We start from the raw sequence: 21696 nt of genomic DNA on the forward strand, positions 1-21696 counted from the left end.
GCCCTCCTAAATCATCCTGCTTACATTTCAGTGTTGGGAGAGTAGATATGGTGTCTAGGTTTTTTTTAAAGTTGCAACTGGCTATCAGTGAATCTTACTTTTGAGTTGGCAAAAATAGGTGCACAAACTCTCAAAAGTAGACTCCAGTCTGATGCTGCTTTAAGAAAGGCGATGATCATAGTCATCTTCTGAATTCCAATTACTGCCTTATGGAATAGCAAAAATACTGGCAGCTAGTGTGGTATGGTGATTAGAATGTGGAGTGGTGACTTTGGAGATGTGGTCCCCATTCAGCCATGGAGCCAACTGGGTGACTTTGGGCCAGTCATTCACTCTCAGCCTAACCCGCCTCACAGGGTGGTTGTTGTAAGGATGAAACGGAGTGGAGGATGACCATGTAAGCCACCTTTGATTCCTTGCAAAAGGAAAACAGGTGGGGTATAAACACAGTGTAATAATACCTTTTCCCATCTGAAGGAGGATCTAATTACAGAGTGCAGGAAGAGGAATGTTTATTGTCTCATGACTGTAGAAAGCTGGTGAATTAGTTGCTTTAGGATCAGAGCCACAGTTCTCTTGCAGTAGGGTCCTAATGTAGCATGCGAGTGATTGCCCCTTACTTTTTTCTGGTTTAGACATTTAGGCAGCAATCCTATGCATGCTTACACTGGGGGAAACCTCATTTAATTCAGTGGGGCCTTCTTCTCAGTAGACTGCATCAGGTTGCACGTGCAGCTGCATTTGCTTCTGCTCTGTGCAGTTCGACTTGCAACCCCCCCTTGCAGGCATTTCCTTGGCATAACAAAACACATTTATCACACTGCATTTTGCAGGGAAGGTTCCCGGGGATTGTTCCACTGGTTTTATATTGTTCATCTGCCTGGATCACCTTCAAGGGGGGAAACTTGTGAAATGAAAAACAGGCTAGGACGTTGTCAGGCTCAAAGAGCTAGCCATGAAACCAGGCTTGTGAAAAAGTTTCAGAACTTTGTATTGCCTGGAGTTCCTCACCATCTGATAGCAATGGGCCCAGTGGCAGCTGAATTCTGTGATTCTAAGGCATACTTCTTGAGAAGGATGTTTCATTTTGTAGTGATGTATAAAACCCTAAACTTGGGACCAGGATATTTGGAAAAATGCCTTTTCCCTTTGTCAGCCTGCTTGGTCACTGCATTCATCAGCTTAGGCACTCTTGGTGGCTTCTTATGGGCCTGTACTCTGTTTGGAACTGACCTGGAGTAAAGTCTTTAGTGGGCTGGGTCCTTCTTTATGGAACTTCCTGCCTGTTTATATTAATTTACTGTGCTTCCTGCACACATTTGTATATAAGCAAGTCTTCCATGACTCATCAGCTGTGGTTTTATTGCCACAAATGGATTTTTAAGGTTTTAATTTTCTGTTGTTGTTACTTATTATTATTTCTCCCCTTTTATTGTTCACCACTTGGATATTTAATTGGATACAGAATGATATATAACTCTTGTAAATGGGTCAGTTAGTTGAGCTGTTCTTCAGGAATGTGAGACATAGGCTCAATTGTAAATAGGGGAACTATGGAAAACTTGCTGTCCTGCAGTTTAATCTTCCTTGCAGGGACTGACCGTGAGAAAATGAATAACCTACTGTAAATGCCCCTGAACTCTTTGGTGGAAGGAAGCAGATTTTGGCTGGATTCCTACCCTGAAAACAGCTGGAAGAAATCCACCTTGGAATGGGGCTGAGGCTTGGTATGTGTTTACAGAGGAAGCAGCAGAAGTGCCTTGCTGAATCAGTCAAATTGAGAAGAGCTTTTGCCAGCCTGGCACCATTCAGATCTGTTGGACTGCAGCTCCCAGAATCCTCAACCATTGCCTGTGGGAGTTTTGGGAGTAGTCATCCAAAACATCTGGAGGGCACCAGGTTGGAAAAGGCTGTTAAACATCCAAGAGGGATAGTGGAGGAAACTCTGTCTTACTCAGGTGCAGGCAAGGTGTGACTAGGGAAGGGAGCTGAAGCCAAGTGGGTGTCACAACATCTTAATTCCCTGTTGCCCTCCATAGTTACATGCTCCAGGAGTTCTTTACTCTTGCATGGCACCAGCTGTGAAACTGGGTGGTTATTGGCTGTTACACATGTATCTTGTCTTGCTTCCTCTTGCAGGCTGCCCAAGACAGCTCACGGTGTTTTCATCCTCTGCATGCTATTCTCAGTCTTAACTACAGCGCACTGGTGTTTATTGTTTGTCCTGACTTTTGCTATGAAGCGGCTCTCTGGGTGCATCCTTCAAACCTCTGCTCACATTTTCTACGCACTGCCCTGTGTTGGCCTTTTTGAAAAGACAGTCGAACTGTTCCACTGTTACGGTGCCCTTTGATGCTTTCATTTACCTATTCTCAGAGGGCGTCTTTTCTCTCTGTGTGCAATGCAGACTGGAGGGGAAGAAAATGGTAGCTAGTGATGTGGAATGAATGGCCAGAATTCCCTGCCAAGCTGTTGTGTGGAGGTAGTTAGTCATTTAAGAAAAGGTGTAACATTCCTCATTTTCCTGCCTCTTCCTTAAGTTACCTACTTGCATCACTTCCCCTGGAAATAAATAGCCAGCCTCTGTTTTCTTGCATGTACGGAATGACAAGGATAGGCAAAAAGTACAGAAAAAGGCAACTTAACCAAGCAATTGGCTGGGGAACATAATAAAAATGCACAAAATGATTTAAGGTGTAGAGAAAGGGGATAGTTTTCTCCCTCAATAATACTAGAATTTGGGATTTACTTATGAAGCTGTTGGGTGGGAGGCTTGGGACAGGTAAAAGGAAGAGCAAGTGTGAAGTCATGGTTAGATTCGATTGAGACTTGAGCAGTGTGGGCTTTAGTCTCTTGGCCATGAAGCTCGTTGGGTTACATTGGACTTCACCTCTCATAGGATTGTTTTGAGGATAGAATAGCTAAGAGGTGGTCTATGCAAAAGTTGCCTTGGGTTCTTTGTCAGAAGAAAAAGGCAGAATATCATGGTATTACTACTAATACTACTTCATACAGTGCATAGGTAAACTATGGAATTTGCTGTTACAGAATGGTGGGATCTGCCAATTTGGATGGCTTTAAAAGCGGGGGATTAGACAGATTCATGGAAGACAAAGCTGTCCATGGGTGCTAGCAAGATGGTTGTATGCTATTCCATACAAGAGGCGTTCTGCTTGTGTGTGCCGGTTGCTGGGGAATATGAGCAGTAGGGCACTATTACACGCATGCCCTGCTTGTGGACTTCCCCCAGGCAGCTAGTGGGTTACCCGTGAATGGAAGACAAGACCAAACAGACCATTGCTTTGCTCCAGCATGGCTTTTCCGGTCTCCTTGAATAGGTTGGTGCTCCCCAGATGCTTTGGAGTGCAGCTTCCATATAACCCCTTAACATTGGCCTTGTGGGTGGAGTTGAGGGAGTTGGCCAAAACATCTGGAGGTCACTGGGCTCCCTCGGTGGTTTCAGACATCTGGGACAAGGGGGTTTCCTCCTGAGTCCTCTTGTTGCTTTTGTAGTAAAGTTTGCGTTGCTGTGGTACAGTTGTTCTGAAGAGAGGAAAACTGGTAGTGCTTGTCTTCCCCTTCTTGGATGTGCATGAGCAGTAGCCGTTTGTATGAAATGCACATTGCTGCTTTTTCCCCGCAGGGGAAACCTGAGCAAACCTTTTGCCTTGTCATCATGAAAATCTAGCCCATGAGCTGCGGGCTGCCTGGTATTCTTCAGCAAAGCACACCGATGCTTAATTGCCAGCACAGCACAGAGCAAGACTGCCTTGCTCACAGGGGCGGCATCGAAGGTCACTTTATGTACTCAGCAGGATTCTGTGGTAAAGCCCTTGCAGGACTTTAGGATGTGACGGGAAAGTTCCACACTTTTCCTGTCTTAAAAACCGTGCTGCTCAAACCTCAAAGCTAGCATGTGAACAGCAATTAGCTTTCCTTTCTTTCTCCCAGGGCTCCTGTTCTACAGGCAGGGAACTTTGAGACATACATCCAAAGAAGGCTTGACGTGATCTCTCTGATTGTGTAAATCAGTTTGAACTTTCCAGTGCTGGTGGTTTACAGCACTGCTCTAATTGCATTGCTAAATGCTAGAATCTGTCGGGCTGTGATGCTGCTTTATGCGGCTAGAGGCAGTTTTATTTATTTAATTTTTTTGCCCTTCTTCGAGCTGTGAGCCAGTCATTGTTGATCTCGGAAGTGGGTGGTTTGGTTGCTCCGCATAGGCTGTTCTTTTCTTCTGCTGTGCATCTTGGCAACACTGAATTCCCTGTTCTGCTGCTATTATTTTGCCAAAACAATACCAAGGTATGGAATGCCTCTGAGTCATCTGGAAGCAAAACACATGGGCATTTCTATGTCCACATGGGTTCGCCATCATTTTGAAGGTCTTGCTGCAGGGAATGGGGGTGGGGGTGGGGAGAGAAGTTAGCTTGATTTGGCTTGTGCACTTTTCTTCTCCTTTTATTGTACTAGAACCTGACCTCATTCCATGGCAGATTCCAGAAGATAAAAGGAAGTACTTTGTAGCACATTGATAAATGATAGAATTCACTAAGGCAAGATATAGTAATGGCCAGCAGTTTGAATGACTCTCAGTGCAGATGGAAGAAATTTCTGGAGGAGGCTGTGAATACTAGACCTGACGGCAATGTACTATTTCTAGTATCGGGGCAGTGTGCCTTTGCTCACTAGTGGCTGGGTAGCTTGTGGGTTTTAAACAAAATCAGGATAAAAGCTTGCCAAAAAGTTTACATGCATTTCTTAAAACAGAACCTGCAACTCTATCAAACACAATAATAACTATTCTGTAAGTTTATCACTTACATTGAATTGAGGAAGGTCTTTTTTTGCTCGTTTCTGAGTTCAGTTGCGATATTACTATATTTTATAAATTAATATTATTTGATGCTGGGTACTGGGATGTTGTCATTGTTTACCACAAGTAGAGATGTGTGTATGCGTCTTTTTATCTTGTTTATTTTTAACATTTGCTAATCACCCAGATAGCCTGAGCCATTGGGTGGTATAAAAATGGAATGAATGAATCAATCAACAAATGATCTGCCCATTATTTACAGGTTATTCTTGTTTCTGGTATGCTTTGGGTGTTACTTATTCCGGTGTTTAAGTGATTTTGCTTTCTGTAAACCAGCATCGTTTACACATGCCCTCTTAGATAGAACAATATGTTTCTCTTAGCTATGAATCAACATGTTTTATTGGTTCTGCTAATGATCTAGTATGTACTCTTTCTTAGGAAATATGTGATGTATAAATGTGATGTAAATTTGTGGTTTTGGTGAAACACTTGATTTCAATCAGTTTGCTTAATTGTTGCATCAGACAAGAACTGTTGTCATTCATCCTCTTGTACATCAGGAATGTAGCCCTGTTTCCTATGCAGGATCTTTACCTCTTGTAAACATTCACACTTGATGACAAGCTATGGCCCACTGACTTCCAGGGCAGGTGAGATAATCATATTTTTCAGTCTCCTCCTCTGCCCCTGTAATCAGATGTTTAGACCGTTGGTCTTGGACTGGTAGATTGTGATTATTATTATTATTATTATTATTATAACATTTCTATGTCGCCCCTTGCCGAAACCTCGGGGCGGCTTACAACATGATAAAATACATTGAAATACAATAGTACATAATAAATTACCATTAAATATAAAAATACAAAAAAATACATTGATTTACAAATACAAAATTAAAATTATCAGTATAAAATAAAAATATAGGAGGAGAAAGAGGAGGAAGAAGAAGTTGCCCCGGCCAGATCATATGTTTTAACAATTGAAATGATGTTTAAATAAAAAGGTCTTTACCTGGCGCCGAAAAACCAGTAACGATGGCGCCAGGCGGACCTCTCTGGGGAGCACGTTCCATAGATTGGGCGCCACCGCAGAGAAAGCCCTCCTCCGGGTACTTACTCTCCTAATTTCTTTCATGGAGGGTTCCCGGAGAAGGGACTCTCCCGCAGATCTCAAAGGGCGGTCGGGCATATACGGACGTAAGCGCTCGTTCAGGTAGCCAGGACCCAAGCCGTTTAGGGCTTTGTAGGTCATAATCAACACCTTGAATTGGGCCCGGGCTTCAATGGGAAGCCAGTGAAGCTGATGGAGGACTGGAGTCATGTGAGCATAACGCCCCGTCCCCGTCAGCAACCTGGCAGCTCTATTTTGCACCAATTGAAGTGTTCGGACTGTCTTCAGGGGAAGCCCCACGTAAAGCGCGTTACAGAAGTCTAGGCGGGAAGTCACCAGCGCGTGTGTCACCGTCGCCAGGCAGTCGTACTCCAGGTAGGGGCGCAGCTGATTAATCAGCCGAAGCTGAAGGAAGGCGTTCCTCGCTACCGCTGCCACCTGAGATTCCAAAGAAAGCTCCGGGTCGAGGAGTACTCCTAAGCTGCGGACCTTATCCCTAAGAGGAAGTGTTGCACCATTCAGGACCAGGTCAAATCCACCCTCTCCGAAACCCGATCCGCCAACTAACAGGACCTCCGTCTTGTTTGGGTTGAGTTTCAGTTTATTGGCCCTCATCCATTCCCTTACCTCGGCCAAGCACCGGTTCAGCACAGCCACTGCCTCACCTGGATTAGTGGAGAATGAGAGGTAAAGCTGGGTATCATCAGCATATTGATGATTCCGCAGCCCACACCTCCTGATGACCTCTCCCAGCGGTTTCATATAGATGTTAAATAGCAGAGGGGATAGAATGGAGCCCTGTGGTACCCCATGGCATAGCTGCCATGATGTAGAGACATGGTCCCCCAGCACTACCTTCTGGAATCGACCGTCGAGATAGGAACAGAACCACTGCAAAGCAGTGCCTCCAACCCCCAATCCCGCAAGTCTATCCAGAAGGATACCATGGTCGATGGTATCGAAAGCCGCCGAGAGGTCCAGAAGAACCAACAGGGATGTACTCCCCCTGTCCTTCTCCCTGCACAGGTCGTCGTACAGGGCGACCAAGGCAGATTCAGTACTGTACCCGGGTCTGAAGCCGGACTGAAAAGGATCCAGATAATCAGTTTCATCCAAGAGTGCTTGGAGTTGTTCCGCCACCACTCGCTCCAACACCTTGCCCAGAAACGGGATGTTGGCCACAGGTCTATAGTTAGTGGCCATCTCTGGATCCAGTGACGCTTTCTTCAGGACCGGTCGTATTACCGCCTCCTTTAAAGGGGCAGGCACTCGACCCTCCCTCAGAGAAGCGTTAACCACTTCCAAGATCCAGGTCCCAATCCCGTGCTTGGAGTTATTTATTAACCAAGACGGGCAAGGATCCAATAGGCAAGTGGTGGGACGTACTCTTCCAAGCACCTTGTCCACATCATTGGGCCACAATAATTGGAATTCCTCCAGTAATTTTGGACCAGACGGTGGCATTGGCGACTCCTCAGAGACCTCTGATTCATTAGTGGAGTCCAGCTCGTGACGAATCTGAGCGATTTTCTCCCTGAAATGCCTGGCAAAGTCATCACAGCGGGCCTTTGAGGGTGGCATCAGATCTTCCTTAGGACCCAGGCGAACCAGGCCTTGCACCACTCGAAAAAGCTCCGCTGGACGGCATTGTGAGGAGGCAATGGAAGCGGAAAAAAACTTCTTTTTCGCCGCCTTCACCGCCACAGCATAGGCCCGATAGTGGGCTCTCAAGTGTGTTCGGTCAGATTCATCCCGTGATTTCCTCCACCTACGCTCTAGCCGTCTCCCAGCTCGCTTCATCGCCCGTAATTCAGGTGTATACCAAGGGGAAGAGCGGACTCTGCCCGGTGGGAGAGGACGCTTAGGAGCGATCGTGTCCACAGCCCTGGTCATCTCTCCGTTCCACAGTTCGACCAGAGCCTCGACAGGAGCACCAGTCTTGTCAGCCGGAAACTCCCCCAGGGCCCCCAGGAATCCATCTGGATCCATCCGGCTCCGGGGGCGATCCACACCCCCTTACACTCTGGATCTACAGGAGGCTGAAAGGTAATGCTGAAGGTTGCCAGAAATGTTTGTTGCCTGGTCACAGGCTATATACATGTTATGTGTCATTCCTCTTGGATGCAAGGATTGTACAAACTACTTTAAAGCAAGTATAACTCCAAATCATATTTCTGCTCCACACCTCTGCAGCCCATAGGGTCATAACTTTCTCTAAATCATTTGAAATATGAAGACTAAAATATGAGGGGGGACCCCCAGAAACACAGGAATTATCTTCTGGAGGGTGGGCCCCTGGTAGTACAGGCTTTTCCCACTAAGTGAGTATTCTAGGAACCCACCTGCATCAGTGTGCCCAGGTTGTGGTTGTGCATTCAGCTTCAAGTGAGGTTCTTTTGGAGACTCTTTCAATGCGTTTGCTATTTCATGATGGCTGATTTACACATACGATGTGCAGGAGTGAGATTCTGTTCAGCCGAGCGTTTGGCAGTTTCTGCCCAACAGTGGCATTGCCCTTGTGCCCCACCCTCCCTGTTCACCGGATCTTGCCCCTTGCAGCTTTCTTTTTGTTTCCTTGGATGAAAAAAGTCCTCAAAGGGAAACGTTTTGCTGATGTGGAAGAGGTGAAACAAAACATGGCAGAAGCATTAAAAGGCACCACAATTCATGGGTTCAAAAGCTGTTTTGAGCAGTGGAAAAACATCTTGATAGCTGTATTGCATCAAACAGAGAGTACTTTGAAGGTGACTGAAGTTTGAACATGTAAAAATAAATAGATGGATTTTTTAATAAATAAATTCCTGGGGTTTTTTGGGTCCCTGCTCCCCCTTGCCTCACTTGAAGGGCTGCTCTTGCTTTATGCACAGTGTAGTTTCTGATACAGAATGAAAGGAGCCACTTCTGAAGATGTATTTCTCTGATGCATGACAGCTGTCTCATTTGCGCAATTTGGGATGCTTGTAATCATTTCTTCACTGCTTGGGTGAGATCTGTTCATCTACTACGATTTTAGCTGTATCACTTGTGCCCAGTGATCGTCCTCTTGTCAATTGCACGCCCGACGGCTGTCATCTTAGAATCTGAGGACAGGCTCAACAAATTAGTCGGAAGGCTGCAAGTACCCTTGGAGAGATGGATAGGGAAATGGTGGGACATGAAGCAATCCTGGGAAAATAAATAGAGGTAAAAATGATAGCAACTTTGGAAATGCTGTGACACTCCAATTGTGGAATCTGCTCCCCAGAGAAGTGTGTGCTCACTCTTCATTCCTTTGGGTGCCAGGCAAAGACAGTTGGCGACATACAGGTCTGTGAGGGGATGTCACGTGGAGATGGGTAGAGACCTGTTCTCCCCTGCAGAGGAAGGCAGGACGCGCTCCAACGGAGCAAAGCTCAGGGAACCAAGGTTCAGTTTGGATGCCAGGAAGCACTTCCTGACAGTCAGGACCCTAAAGATATGGAATGGGCTTCCCCAGGAGGTGGTTGAGGCCCCATCGGTGAGGATGTTCAAAGATAGGCTGGACATGCACATGGTGGGCATGTCGTGGGCAGAGCTGGCTGGAGCCGGGGATCAGACTAGATGGCCCAGGAGACCCCTTCTGACTCGCTCTGTTTCTTTGTTTTTATTGACCCAATATTTTAACAGTTAGACTTTATTCTCATTTGTATCATATATGCAGTACCTCTGAATGAGATTTAGCTGTGATGGTGGTGGGATTATGGCATTATGCTTTCTTGCCTTATAGTATTTATTAATTGTATTGCTGTGTTTTTATTATATGTTCATTTTATACGTATTTTGTATTAATTATGGCATTTCTGATTTTGAAAACCACCTGGGGAGCCGTTTTGCTGAAGGGTGGTGAAGATATGTAGTAGTAATAATAAATAAAAGTTGTGCAGAAATGGCATTTTGTGAGTGGTTCCAACTTACTCATGTGGGCAGCTAATGTCCAATGTCATCCTGTCCATGTGGAAGCTTACTAATTTTTTCGTGGCGCCGATGTTGTACTGGTAATATGTTGAGTTGGGCATTTGGTTAAAAAAGTATGCAGTAAACATGTATGAAAATGGTTTTTGTGAACATGGTTTTGCATATCAAAACAGGAAAATGCACACCAGTGAGAGAGAGAGAGAGAGAGAGCGAGAGCGAGCGAGCGAGCATGCGTTGAATAATAGCTCAAGTTCATTGTGGTCTAGCAAAGCAATATAAGTATTGTTATTTATTATTATATCCCACATTCCTATTTCTGTTATGACTCTCAAGGCAGGTAATATTATAAAACACACCAATAAAACAGCATTAGAAGTGTTTAAAACAGCACAATAAGCAGCAGCATGGAATAATCAAAGTTAGAAATGGGACCCAATTACATCGCTTGATGTTGCTCACATGCCCCCTTAAAAGGTGAATTTGTGGGCTTCCTCTCTCCTTTCCAACCAGTGGGCCACACGGCGGATTGAAAGGGGAATCAAGAAGCAGCACGAGAAGGAACAGCAGCAAAAGAAGAAGGATGGACAGAACCCCCCCGTTTCAAATGGTAAGATTCTTAAACATTCACTGTATAACAAGAATGGCGATTTGTAGACATTTCTCTGGGGTGATGAATTAAAACACTGCTTGGCTATCCATGAAAAAGCCTCTCAGGAGATTAATTCTGAATGAAAGTTGAATTCCATAAACTCAGAGGCTTTGATGTGTTAAACTTCTGTAACACTTTTGTGCCTGGTCACCTGAAAGCAGTTATTTTTATTATTTATTTATTATTATTTTATTTATTTATTAAAACATTCTTATGCTGCCCCATTCGCCGAAGCCTCGGGGCGGCTTACAACAAATAAGTTAAATCATAACATTTTAAAATATATACATTAAAATAAATTACAAATACACAATATAAAATAAGCCGTCCTGGCTAGAAAAATTCAACAATATTAACATTTAAAATGCTGCTTGAATAAAAAGCAGTTATTTTTCTTGCCACAGGTGATCTGACAAGTTTCTTTACAAATGTGTGCAAATAAATTTGATCTGTTTTGGAGTGGAAAAAATGGTAACAATTCAGTATGTGAAAGTAGTTGATGGAAGTTGATAATGTGTTCTGTGCTGAACTTATGCCCCCAGTGGTAAACTATTTATGTATAAATAATAATTTACCCCCCTCCCCCAAGTTCCAAGTCTTTTAATTGGTGGATTTATTACTAAATTTTAATTAGTGTGGTGAGTTAAGATTGGACTCGCACAAATGTAATACTGGACCACGTTTTTGAGTGTGTGAATGATGAAACCACGATTTGTACCTGCTCACAAGCCAGGATCAGCGGTTTGTCAGTTCAGCAGAATGCAGCCTGGGGCTCTCCAGACATTTTGGACTTTAATTCCCATCGGTCTCAGCCAGCATGGTCCACAGTCAGGAAGCCTAGAAATTGGCAAGGCAGAGATTTTGACAAGGACTAGGCAGACCTAGATTCAGATTTCTGTGTAGTCAGGAAGCTTGCTAGTTAGTGTTGTGCCAGTCACACACAAGCTTAACCTACCTTGCAGGACTGTCGTGCAAATAAAGGGGAATAGGATGAGGAGAACAGTGTATACAGTCCTTAGCTCCTCGATGGAAGGTTGGGATAAAATTGTAATATTAGATTGGATAAAAGATAGATAAATATACTTTTTAATCTTGATAGCTTTCTACACACTTGTACTCATCCATGACGATAAGTAGTTGCTTCATATGACTTCCTTGTACCCAGATTTTGAAACTCTGGTTTCGCCTCACTGTGGCTGGCGCACAGAATAATTGGGCCTCATCGCGTGATCAAGCAGTAGGCCATGAGTGACTCGGGGAAAGGAATTGTGCTATTCTTGTTTCCCCAGTGGCCAGGGAGGTGTGGACGCTCGTCTCCCCCGCTGTGTGGTTTTTATGCGTTCCAAGTTCCCTTCTGCAGACTGCTCCAATTCTCTTTGTGAGCATGACCCTCGTGCCACCGCAGCGTCTCCTTCTGTAGCAGATTGTCACATAAAACGTCGGGTCCTGCTTGCATAATTCATCGCCTGTCGAGCCAGCCCTGAGGAACAGGATCTGGGGAAGCTCTTTTGTGCAACAGCTGTTGGCTTAAAGGATTGTATTGTTTGCTGAGCCCTCTTCCATGTCTTCCTTGGGGTCTTACGTTACAATGGGGAGCACTGGCAAGATCCACCTCTCCGTCCTGGCAGGGCTCCAGAGCCTTGAATAGCTCCATGGAAGGCAAAGTTTGATTGCTCTTGGTACAGGGAGATTGAGGTTCTGTAGTCTTGAGTGTCTTTATTTTTATCATCGTCATCATCACCAGCACCACCAGCACATTTACATCCCATCTTTTTCCTTTTTGCAAGGAATCCAAGGTGGCTTAAATTCTCCTCCTCTTCATTCTATCTTCAGAAAAGTCCCGTGCGGTTGGTTTGTTGGAAGGAGCAGGTTCGTTAGGATAGGAAAAGAAAAGCTCCCATGTTGAATTTCTGGTGTGGCAGATAGACTAATCAACAAGTGGTGGTACTTTTTGAAACAGCTATGTCAATAGTCCAGGCTGGGCAACTGACCAGTCATCTAGGAATACAATTCCTATTTGTGTGTCTTAGGCAAATGTCAACCCCCTGATTTAAATCTTGTAATAAAGTTATGCTGGGTGATGAATTTTTAACAAATATTTTCATCTGGGCTTCCATGGTGTGGAAAAAGCTGAAAGGTCAACAAGCGGCTCCATTTTTATGATCCTTGGAATTGAAAAGGAGTGTGTGGATACTAATTTCCAAGGGAAATGGTTGGGTCAGTAGGCCTTGCCTAAAAGGCTTAGGGGATGAGAAATGGGGAGCTCTGGTAGCTAAGACAAGGAAAATGGAAAGCAAAGAGAGACTGGGAAACCCACTCAAGCAGTGTGCCTTGACCTTGGACATATGTGGATGTGGGAAAGATCATGGACGTCCTCAAGGCATCAGGCAGTCTTTCTTCCAGCATCTCATATTTTCACTGGGTTTCTGAGGCCTGGTTCTCAGGTGATAAGCTGTGTATGATTGAATACTGCTGCACAGAGACAATAACGACCTTTCATACAGAGAACCAGAGGCCTGATGGAAGACTTCTAGCCTAGCTTCTTCCCTGACATGATGGATTTCTTTTTGGTATGGAGCAGCATTTTAAGCATGCTGCTTGGAGTCTGCAGAGCCCCGATACAGGCTTGGCTCTGCAACAAAAAATAGACCAGACTATTCTCTCTAGAACGTGGAATTCCATGGAAATTACTTCTGAGTAGGCCTTTATAGGGGTGCTGTGTCCAAAGGACACATGCAGCCTTTTTGCAGCTCTGAAGCAAATGAAAATGCCTCCCGCCCAACTCCTCCTCTGCCCTCAGAGCCTCTGCTCAAAAACCGGCTCTGTATATATGAGTGTGTGAAGAACAAGAGAAGGGGCTGGGAAACAGTGAGGTCAAGGGGTATTTGGGAGAGAAAGAACAGGAGAAGGGGCTAGGAAGGAAGACTGCCAGCAAAGCAGAAAGACCTGTTTGGATGGAAGAAGATTAGGGCACGGCTAGGGAGTTCCTTTCCCTAATGTCCGTCAAATTTCTGATCAGCAGTTCAGGAGCAGTAGAGATTACCTGGGTCCCAAATGTTTTTCCAATTTAAAACATTAGAAAGAAAAAATTAAAGGCGGTAGGGAGAGCTTTATGAGCACCATTGGAGTTTTCTATGGGTGCTGCGTTGTGGATCTCTCATCCATACAATTAGCTGTTTGAAAACTTGCACAGCAAATGTTTTACAGAAAGCTGCTCACGAAGAAAATGGCTCGGATTGGTTTGTTCCGGGACAACAGTGCAGAGGGGAAAGGCAGCCCACCTGCCCAGGAGTTTCCATCTAACATGACTTTGAAAGGCAATATTTCTTCCTGAGGGCATCATTCCCTTAGATCCCAGGGAGAGCAACTTGGGGCCCTCCCATCTGTTTTGGCTGCAACTCACATCAGTCCTACACAGTGAAGCCAAGGGATTATGGGAGTGGTAAGACACAACATCTGGAAGGCCACAAGTTGTCCATCCCTGTCCTAGACAGAACATTGGCAAACTCCTTTCTTAAATCACGAGTTTAAATTGTTCGTGAAAATGGTGCTGAGTATTCCAAGAACTTGCTTGGGAGAAAATGGACTGTTTGTAAACTTCCCTGGTTTGTTCAGAAGGGCAGTTGAGAAATGCAATAAACAAAAACACACAAACTGATGTGCTGAGCTGCATTTTAACCTTCTCATCCAGCTATAACCTCTCTCTCCTTCCCCTTCCCTTCTGCCTTTCTCTGAAGTTATCATACAGAGAGATCCAACCACAATGGAGAATGCAATCGCTGGCCTCCGCTCTGGGGACTTTGAACTCTCGGACATTTTTTATTTCTGCAAAAAGGGGTTCGAAGCGATTGTGGAAGATGAAGTCACTCAAAGGTTCACCTCGGAGGAGCTGGTCTCCTGGAATCTCCTCACGAGGACCAATGTTAATTTCCATTACATCAGTTTACGGCTGACTATCGTGTGGGTTATTGGAGTCCTGGTGCGGTATTGCTTACTGCTGCCTCTTCGGTAAGTTCAGTGTGGTGTGTGTGTCTTGCACGTGTGTATGTGCACACAGAGGGAGCTTATGCATGTTGGGTGGTGGTTCTGTCTTGTTCAGTATCGTGTGTCCTGAACGTAGCAGCTGTTTCAGGAAGACCAGGAGCGTGTGATGGCTTGCTGAGCTAGATGGCCTTTTGGTCTGGTCCAGCGGGCTTCTTCTCATGGGTTTGGTCTCATTGCCACATCCTCCTTCCAGCCCTGAGATGAGCAGCTTGTGGCCTTCCAGATGTTTGGCCTACACATTCACATGCTGGCAAAGATCTAAGGCAGAGAAGGGACTGCATATCATTCTAGATGTTGTTGGATTACAACTCCCATCAGCCCTGGATAGCATAGCCAATCCTGAGGGATGATGGAGTTGCAGTCTGACAGCATCTGCAGGTGGGGCGCACATTCCCTATCCCTGATCTAGGGGAAGTCAGCCCCCATAAATAGAAATGCCTATATACTGTGATCACAAAATGTACGTTTCTAAAGCTATGTCATGATTTGGTGTTTGCGCTTGGTTGCCTTTCCGACATGCTGCAGGAACGGTCATTGAAGGGACGGATCAACTTGGGGTGTAGGCTCCCTTTGCAACAAATCAGTGGCAAAATCCCCAGTCGAGGGACAGAACTAGGCCACCTTCAGGATACTGGGGTTTCCCAGTAAAGCAGCCATCACTGTGTGCCATTTTAAATTGTGATGTTCACAGGTGCCCAAGCTCACCCTAGAATCCTCTGCTCAGTTAACAGGCTAAGCTGCATGCCAGAAAATTATGCTGGAGATTTATACTCAATTTTGGCATTGGATTCTGCTCGAAGAGAGCAGTAAGCCCACTAAGTCTAAAGAAATAATACAGAACATATCTATTTAATGATGCTGTTGGGGTTCTTGTGACCTCTTTGGTGTGGCTTTTGTTGACTTCTGGGGCCTAGCACAGCTGCCTTCTGAAGTTGGGCATGAGCTGAATGGTGCCTTTGGAGTCTGGCATTCACACATATGACGTACCAGTTAGATTTATTACATAGGGACTTGGCCCAGTGGCACATGACGCCGCATGCTTGCTGAAACTAAGCAGGTCTGGGTCTGGTCAGTGCCTGGATGGGAGACCTTCTTAGGAAGCCTATGCATGCTATTTTCCATTCCATCATGCAAGAAAGGCAACATGTGGATGTGATACATAATGCATATTAATTTTCTAATAGAGGAGGGAGCAAACTTACTGGACATGCTCTTCTCTTGTAGACTTTAAGGTGCTCTTGAATTCATGTTCTCCATGATGGCTGCACCGTGTGAACAGAATGCTGGGCTAGATGGCCCTGGGTCTGATCCAACATGTCTTTTCTTATGCTCCTAGCAGGGTCTGCTCATCTCAGATGGGAATTCATTTAGCTTCTTCCTTTTATTTTTCAGTGCTGTCTTGGCGGCCATTGGAATTATTTCTATGATTGTGGGCACCACGCTGGTAGGGCAGCTGCCAAATGGGGTGTAAGTGAATCTCTTTGCATTCATAAAAAAAATCTTGAGCAAAATGAATTAAAAGTAGGATATGCTTGATTCCATCTTAGGCAGATATCTTGCATCTGTGATGGTATTGTTCCAGGTATGCAGACAGTGCTTCCTCATAGAACTGTAAGAACAGAGTGTTGATAGCGAATGCTGTCAGCTCGCCAAAAGATATTTTGTACAATCTGAGGTGTGGCAGGGAAAGCCATCTGTTGCCCAGGCCTGGACCCTGCCTGCCCTTGGTCTCTACTATGAAGGATTATTATGGCATACTTGAGTATGATGCATTGCCATGCATGAGAGATGGACATAGAATGAGAGGCAGAGATTTGAGGAGGAAGGGCGGTGACTTCCTTTTCCACAGTTGTAGAAAGCTTTCAGCTGTTGTTAAGCAGAGCTTCATTGTCTTTACATTTGATGGCCCTGCAGAACCAAAGAGATGCTCAGAATAATGTGAGCAATGCACAGCCTTGCATTGATTTAGATCGGGAAGCTTATTCCATTCATCAATATGTGGGCAGAAAATCGTTTGGATTAGAGATTGAGAAACTACAAGAGACTCTTGCTTATAAATAAACTTAAACTTGTTAGTCTGTTGGAGCACAAAACAATTGTCTGGCACTCCTCAAACTCAGAGCAGCTACTCTTCTAGAATAAGCCTCAATTAGTACAAGTTAGGCTTGAATATATGCAAAATAATTATGGTCTGTATTTTTGGAATTTCATTTCTTTCTTTCTGTACTGATGCAATCCTAAGATAACTTTCATACATTCTATGGGGAGGACTATAGTGAATGAATGAATGAATGAATGAATGAATGAATGAATGAAAAGAAAGACAGACAGACAGACAGACAGACAGACAGACAGAATAATGGAAAAGCATGTTGACTTGCTCTGGCCATTAAGAGGAGGGGGATCACTGTGTTACAATTGCCGCTGGCACTCGGCGATTGAGGGGAATGGGTATGGCCCATTTCCAAACTTCTCATTCCTGAATATCCCTGCCTTGCAGAACCAAAGACTGGCTGAGTGACCTTGTCCATCTGACATGCTCCCGGATTCTGGTCAGAGCGCTCTCCGGCAACATTTACTACCATAATAAGTGAGTGAAATCACTCTTCCAGTACCACAGCTAGATTGGCAGACGCAGCGTGGCACAGAGTGCTGGAGGTGGCAGCAAAGACTTCAGCCTAGCCGACACATCATGTAGAACTGATTGTACCACTGCAGACTAGATGCGAGGGATCACTGGTTCTAAACATGCTCTCCATAAAAGTCTCCTGCAAGCGGTGTGCTGAGCTTCTCCATTGCTCCCTCGTGTGCTCGGTGTTGCTTGTTACTGAAAAAGAGGGGTTGTGTTTAAGGTGGGCAGCAGTCGGAAATGATGTTCTCCGTCTGCAGGCTGAAGTGGTACAGTCTAGTCTGTCACCTCGGGATTCTTGCACCTCATTCTGCATGCCATGTGTACCAGATCTTAAGGACTACACCTCCACCCAGTAAGAAAACAAGGGAATTGCTGTGCATCTTATGGAACTGTCTACTAGGACATGTACCGGTCACAACCTATTGACTTATTTACTCCCATGTGACCTATGCTCTCCTGAGGAGCGTCTTCAGGTCCCGTTTCTTTTGGAGGTGAAGTGGGTGCTGACAAAGGCAAGGCCTTACTGGTGGTGGCCCCTCCTATTTGGAATAGTGGCCTAAACTGAAGTCACAAACGTCTGGTGATATAACTCCTGCCCATTCCTCATCTAAAGGAATGCTGCCTTCCACCTGTCAGATTGGTAAGATTTGGCTAGGTTGGTGGGCACATGGGCATTCCTTGGTGAACCTCCAGAGCATCTGGGTTATCTTCTGATTGGCCGTATTCCTCGTTCCCACAGAGCAAGTCTTGAAGACCTATCTCCCCACTGCTCCCCTTCTGTAAGTGCGCAGAAGTGATAGGATGTATTCATATAGTCCTTTCTGAAGTGTCTCTTCACATGCCACTTTGTGAGGTTATAGTTTAGAAAAGCTTCAATGTGTCTTACATGGATATGCTTTCTTAAGTGATATCTGTAGCATTCTTAAGGTTGTCTCCATTGTTTTCCCCTACTTTGTGGGACCTGAGGCTTGCTGGGGCTCTTCCTTTTAATACCTTTCATAGGCAAATGAAAAACTAGTCAGTCACAGGCTAATAATTATTCCTGAAACCAGACCAGTGTTTAACAGGCATCTTTTTATATTGTATGCTGCTTTTTGTATGCTGTTTTAATTGTGGTTGCTTTAGAAGTGTGTTTTTTAAAGCCTGTGTAATGTTCAAAGTGCTCCTTGTGCTAGAAAATTACAGCTTTGAAAAACACCAAATATTTTTCAAAAGGTATATATTTTTTTAAAAATGTACAGGTTATGCTTTTAGGGATGTGTTAGTGTGTTGAATACTAATGTGAACCTTGTTGGGAAGTCCAGAAATCATAGCATTACTATACCACAAAGCTGTGGGTAATTCATGTCCTCTTATTGCAGAGAGAACAAGCCCCAGAAGGGAGGTATTTGTGTTGCAAACCACACATCTCCAATCGATGTTATAATCTTGACGAATGATGGCTGTTATGCAATGGTACGTCAGAGCAGTGTGAATTTGTTGTAACTGCAGTAATCCAGAGTTGTGAAAACACTTTTAAAAAGCTGTCATGGGCTCTTTGTTGCTTCCTAGTTTCCTGTAACTATGAAGAAGTCACTCTCTGAATTGAGCTTTTTCTTGGTGGGAAATTTAAGGAAGAGAAGATGATGCTTAAGTAACATCAGCATCCACTAACAGTATGAAAACACACTAGACTGGGTGTTTCATTGAAGACGGGGTACAGTAGCTCATTCCACCTGAGGGCTTAATTCAGTTTTGGAGAAGCTACATTGTGCCCAAAGGTAAAATGATTGTGATCTTTAAAATCTGAATGCCAGTAACTAAGACTTAGGAGAGCCATTTCACAGATGCTAAGCATCGCCAACAAACAGTGAGTAACATATACTCATTTTCTGGCTACTTCCCTGCACTCCCCTGAGTAAAGGCAAGAAAACACTTTCTCTGGAAACTGTGATGAAACAGTCGAGAATGCCAGGATAAGACTGTGGAGAGAAGGAGCCACCCATCTCCAAAAGAGGGTGGAGCCCCAGGAAAACTTAGCCCCTGCTCACATGGAGAACTGCGTAACCTGGAAGTCAGTGAGCAGGATCTGGTGTTGGCAGATCTAGGATGAAATGGAGAAAACGGCCTTTCGCATCCACACAGCCCTTTGCGAACGCAGAGAAGAGCCAGCAGTTTCACGCTTAGCCAGGGCACATTTTGTCCATCAAGATTATGGCGGAAGATCCAGTCTTAGTGGCTCCAAATGCCCCTGATGTCGCCTGACACTGGGCAAAAATAATGGGATGTGCTCACCCAGGCTTCACGATTTTATCTTGGTGGCGTGTTTTATGCACAGGCCATTGATTCTGTTTTGTTCTATGGCTTTTTGTTAATTGTATGACTGCTACATCTGACGCAAAGACCGAGAAGGAAAGAAAGGAGAGAGAAAGCATACTGGGCATTGAACAGGTTCTCTGCCCCAAGAGTTTGTTGTTGTTGTTGTTGTTGTTAGTCGCGAAGTCATGTCCGACCCATCGCGACCCCATGGACAACATTCCTCCAGGCCTTCCTGTCCTTCACCATCCCCCGGAGTCCACTCAAGCTCACACCAACTGCTTCAGTGACTCCATCCAGCCACCTCATCCTCTGCCGTCCCCTTCTCCTCTTGCCATCTATTGTTCCCAGCATTAGGCTCTTCTCCAGGGAGTCCTTCTCACTTGGTGGTCAAAGTATTTGAGTTCCATCTTCAGAATCTGGCCTTCTAAAGAGCAGTCAGGGTTGATCTCCTCTAGGACTGACCAGTTTGATCGCCTTGCGGTCCAAGGGACTCGCAGGAGTCTCCTCCAGCACCACAATTCAAAGGCCTCAATCCTTCGGCGCTCAGCCTTCCTCATGGTCCAACTTTCACAGCCATACATTGCAACTGGGAAGAGTTTACAATCTAAAATTTGATATGGGAGAAATAGAGGAGGGGATAGAAAAGGGAGAGTAGGGTAAATATGTTGCGTTTAATGCTTCCTGGAGGCATTGTGTGTAGATTCTAAGGAATAGTATTTGAGGAGCTTCATTTTACCTTTGCATAGATTCCCTTGCAAAGCAAAGAATTGACAGTACTATTCTTGCTCTGTACCTCACATTTCGTGGTTGCCATTCTCTGCTGGTGTCCAGGACGGTTCCTCAAACTATTCCTAAAAGTTTGCACACCCCTTGTTTCATTATTTAGCTAAAGGGAACTATCTTGCGGGAAGCCAGGTCGATTTAATCAGGTTGGTTGTCGCTTGTGGGGCTTTCAGGTTGGCCAGGCTCATGGGGGCCTGATGGGCGTCATTCAAAGAGCCACCGTCAAGGCCTGTCCGCACGTCTGGTTTGAACGGTCCGAAATGAAAGATCGCCATCTAGTGACAAAAAGGTAGAATTCTTTTTCTTTTTGGCCCAGGGCTTGAAACTAATTGCATGTTCCAATGTTCTGCCATTGCATGTTCTAATGGTCAAATATTTGTGCCTTACAAATGCTCACTGGTTCTTGTGCTATCCTGGAAGTTACCCATGGATAGTCAGTTGCATTTAGACTGTACTTGGGCTCGTGATCCTCCGTGAGGTTCTTGGCTAAATTGAGGGTCAGGCCTATACTCTTTCTCCTTTCTAACCTGCAAGACCCAATAATTGCTCTTCTGTCTCTGGACACACTGTCATGCAACCCCCTCAGTCCCAAGATGCAAGTTTTTAGCATGTATAACTTGTATGGGAAGTTGGATGGGGCAGGCCTCCCACATTGTGCAACGGTTGGCAAGGGAGAATTTTTAATTCCCTGAATCAGATGCCATTTGAAAGCTGAATATGTGGCAGAGTCTCCCCTTTTCTTACACTGGGATTTAGAGCTACTGCTGTGCCTGGGCTTGTGAGACCTTTGTTCTGGAAATAGTTCACAGAGGCCTAATGTATGCACTGATGCCGGTGGAATATTTCCTTTAAGCTTAATTGCATGTGGTGTGGGGACCATTTCCTGTAGGAGGAAAAGAGGGAGATGTGGGAAGAAGGGAAGAGAGCGTGTGACGGTGAAAAATTGCAAATTAATTGCAATGGAATGGGAACTATTTATTTACTTCATTCCACTTCTGCTCTGAAATGATCCTGGGTAGGGTGCAAATTAAAGCATTTATTTAATTTGAGGCAATTATTATATGAAATTAATTGACTGACTTTGCCTTCTGTGAAATTTAAGTAAATGCCAGCAATTAGTTTTTAATTTCATATAAAGATGAATTGGCATATGCACTTTTTAGGCAGATTTGTGTCCTTTTGGCCTGGGCTTCAATCTCCATGAGACCACACATGAATATTCTTCAGGAGCTTCTATTCCACAAGTAGAAACTGTTCGCAAACCATTAATTAAATGGTTTTGGTTCTGCAATTCAAAGGCACAAATCTCTTTGGTTTAAAAAAAGACCTTGGTGATTTAAAACCTTACTGTATACATCATTATATGGTATTAAAACAAAGTTAAGCACAATACATTGTTCTAAATTAGTGCCAGCCTTCTCCAGC

The 21696-nt window shown here is 44.7% G+C and overlaps 1 protein-coding gene across 1 annotated transcript in view; it reads left to right on the forward strand.

The window, feature by feature from the left end:
* GPAT3 (glycerol-3-phosphate acyltransferase 3) overlaps nt 1-21696 on the forward strand; it is a 29570-nt gene that overhangs the window by 2954 nt on the left and 4920 nt on the right. Inside the window, exons 2-7 of the mRNA XM_044428609.1 lie at nt 10376-10472; nt 14252-14522; nt 15951-16025; nt 17059-17148; nt 18552-18645; nt 20445-20560. Of these exons, the coding sequence (XP_044284544.1) occupies nt 10376-10472; nt 14252-14522; nt 15951-16025; nt 17059-17148; nt 18552-18645; nt 20445-20560 (743 nt within the window). The remainder of the gene's footprint in view (nt 1-10375; nt 10473-14251; nt 14523-15950; nt 16026-17058; nt 17149-18551; nt 18646-20444; nt 20561-21696) is intronic.

Source organism: Varanus komodoensis, unplaced genomic scaffold (genome assembly GCF_004798865.1).
Source record: "Varanus komodoensis strain SLA01 unplaced genomic scaffold, ASM479886v1 scaffold2, whole genome shotgun sequence".
Classification (NCBI taxonomy): domain Eukaryota; kingdom Metazoa; phylum Chordata; class Lepidosauria; order Squamata; family Varanidae; genus Varanus; species Varanus komodoensis.